Here is a 3332-nt window from a genome sequence, read left to right as displayed (position 1 = left end):
TGGATGTATTTTTATTTTAGTTGTTTACACTATTTTACACTTGTTCATACTTTAATACATTCAGAGTTTACAAATTTCCTTATTCAAATTATGAACCATATTCCTTTCGATAATATCAATATCATTACAAAATTTCTTTGTAGATGATATTTCCTGTTTGGTCGACACTAATTCTCAAATTACTGGAGTCTGTTGCTCTACTCATAGCGATTTATAGCTGGCCTTTTAGAAACATCGGAGTGGGTTAAATTACATCTGCATGATCTAAAGTCTGGCTCTGTGTCATGTTTGCTGTGGATGTGCAAGCAGAATCTTTAGGAATCTGCCCATCTACGATGGGAAATAAGGGGATAGTATCACAAATCTAAACCCTCTAAATTCACGAACTGTACAGTGGGGTGGATATCCAGAGTTCATCCTCATCACCAGAAATTTTACAAAAGGAAAATCAAAGGTGATTTATTAATATGAAACTCAATATCCACTAAATAATTGTACTTTTTCACTTTTTTGTTCGCCAAAATCCTCCCTGATTACCTCCTTTGTAATCCCCCAAAACATCATGACCATTGGTTCAACCGTTTGACCATGAAAAGGGAACAGACAGATACACAGACATAACGTCCATTATTGTAAGATGATATAGGCTTTGCACTATGTTGTCTGATGTAAATCTTATACAGTTGTTTCTCTATTATTTCAGAATATCAGACAACTGTGACATGAAAGAATTGCTTACATCAGATTCATCATCAACATTAATTATCTCTTAAAGACTAAAGAAAAACGTTACATGCAACGAATATATAACTCAATGAGCATTTCTCTCCTGTACAGTCTGTAATATGTACAAGATAGATGAAGTTTATAATATGTTTGTGGCATCTTCAGATATTGGTGAAAACAGAGTTGATAGGAAAACAGCTGAAAGAAATGAAAGATAAAAGGTGAAACAAGAAAATAAATGTATATTGTTCTGGGAGAAGACAGCTATTGAAACAATGGATTGTGTTAAAAACTTAAAGGATTGATTTATTATTTTGTTGAAGAGATGCAAAAAGAGACTGAAAAATCATTGTATCATTGTGGTATCTGTTAAAAATCATTTTCTTTGGAAAGTAACCTCATTAAACACAAATGTATTGAGAGAAGTGAGAAACCATATCCCAGTGGTATTAGTGGTAGATTATTCTCTAAAAGGTTTGCTATAACTGTTCACATACGTCTTCACACAGGAGAAAAACCATATCGTTGTCTGACTTAACTGCTTTATGTTCTCACAAACGCATTCATACAATGGTAAAACGATATCAGTGTGATATTTGTGGTAACTCATTTTCAAAAAAGGATGGACTCACTCATCATAAACATACTCATACAGGAGAAAAACCATATCAGTGCAGTATCTGTGGTAATTCATTCTCTAGAGATTTTGTTCTCACTAGGCATAAACGTTTACATACAGGAGAGAAGCCATATCAGTGTGATATTTGTGGTAAATCATTCTCTGAATCTGGTCACTTGACTAGTCATAAACGTACTCATACAAGAGAAAAACCATATCACTGTGACATCTGTGGTAAATCGTTCTCTAGAAATTATGATCTCACTTGTCATAAACGTTTACATACAGGAGAGAAGCCATATCACTGTGATATCTGTGGTAAATCATTCTCTAGAAATTCTTGTCTCACTAGGCATAAACGTACTCATACAGGAGAAAAACCATATCAGCGTGACATATGTGGTACATCTTTCGCTAGAAATGATGGTCTTACTACTCATAAACATATTCACACAGGAGAGAAGCCATATCACTGCGATATATGTGTTAAATCATTTACTCAATCTGATCACTTAGCTAAGCACAGACGTACTCATACAAGAGAAAAACCATATCACTGTGACATCTGTGGTAAATCGTTCTCTAGAAATGATAATCTCACTTGTCATAAACGTACTCACACAGGAGAAAAACCATATCACTGTGACATCTGTGGTAAATCATTTTCAAGAAATGATGGACTCACTTATCATAAACGTCTTCATACAGGAGAGAAACCTTATCACTGTGATATCTGTGGTAAATCATTCTCTGTATGTAGTCACTTAACTGAACACATCCGTATTCATACAGGAGAAAAACCATATCACTGTGACATCTGTGGTAAATCATTCTCTAGAAATGTTGTTCTCACTAGACATAAACGTACTCATACTGGAGAAAAACCATATCACTGTGATATCTGTGGTAAATCATTTCTTCAGTCTAGTGACGTAACTAAGCACACACGTACTCATACAGGAGAAAGACCATATCACTGTAATATCTGTGGTAAATCATATTCTCAGTCTAGTGACTTAACTAAGCACACACGTACTCATACAGGAGAAAAACCATATCACTGTGATATCTGTGGTAAATCATTTTCTCAGTCTAGTAAATTAACTCAGCACACACGTACTCATACAGGAGAGAAGCCATATCACTGTGATATCTGTGGTAAATCATTCTCTGTATCTCGTCACTTAACTGATCACAAACGTACTCACACAGGAGAAAAACCATGTAAATGTGACATCTGTGGTAAATCATTCTCTAGAAATGATGTTCTCACTCGTCATAAACGTACTCACACAGGAGAAAAACCATATCAGTGTAATATCTGTGGTAAATCATTCTCTGAATCTCATGATCTAACTAACCACAAACGTACTCATACGGGAGAAAAACCGTATGAGTGTGGTATCTGTGGTAAATCATTCTCTAGAAATGATGGTCTCACTAATCACAAACATATTCATACAGGATAGAAGCCATATCTTTGTAATGTCTGTGGTATATCATTCTCTGAATTTGTTAACTTAACTAACCACAAACGTACTCATACAGGTGAAAAGCGATGTCACTGTGACATCTGTGTTAAATCATTCTCAAGAAATTATGGTCTTGTCATAAACGTTTACATACAGGAGAGAAGCCATATCAGTGTGATATTTGTGGTAAATCATTCTCTGAATCTGGTTACTTGACTAAGCACAAATGTATCTGTAGTAACGCCTGCGCATGCGTAGTCTTACGCATGCATAGAATTAAACAAGCAAGCGTTTCCCGCTCAATTCATTCTCTTTCTCGCTGGCCAGCGATTGAGCATGGACGTGTGTTTAAAAGCTGTCCCTACATCTTTCGGTCTTATACTCGACAGCTCGTTATTCTCACCTCTAAAGATCATCATCATCATCATCATCGTTTAACGTCCGCTTTCCATGCTAGCATGGGTTGGACGATTTGACTGAGGACTGGTGAAACTGGATGGCAACACCAGGCTCCA

The 3332-nt window shown here is 35.9% G+C and overlaps 1 protein-coding gene across 1 annotated transcript in view; it reads left to right on the top strand.

Moving 5' to 3' along the window:
- The first annotated feature begins 48 nt into the window (after positions 1-48).
- Positions 49-3332, top strand: part of LOC106882509 (zinc finger protein 91) — an 8967-nt gene continuing 5683 nt past the window's right edge. Inside the window, 2 exon segments of the mRNA XM_052977659.1 lie at positions 49-2893; positions 2974-2996. Of these exon segments, the coding sequence (XP_052833619.1) occupies positions 1297-2893; positions 2974-2996 (1620 nt within the window). The 5' untranslated portion in view covers positions 49-1296.

Source organism: Octopus bimaculoides, chromosome 28 (genome assembly GCF_001194135.2).
Source record: "Octopus bimaculoides isolate UCB-OBI-ISO-001 chromosome 28, ASM119413v2, whole genome shotgun sequence".
Classification (NCBI taxonomy): Eukaryota; Metazoa; Mollusca; class Cephalopoda; order Octopoda; family Octopodidae; genus Octopus; species Octopus bimaculoides.
Note: the sequence above shows the minus strand (reverse complement) of the source record. Positions and strands in the feature narration are given on the sequence as shown.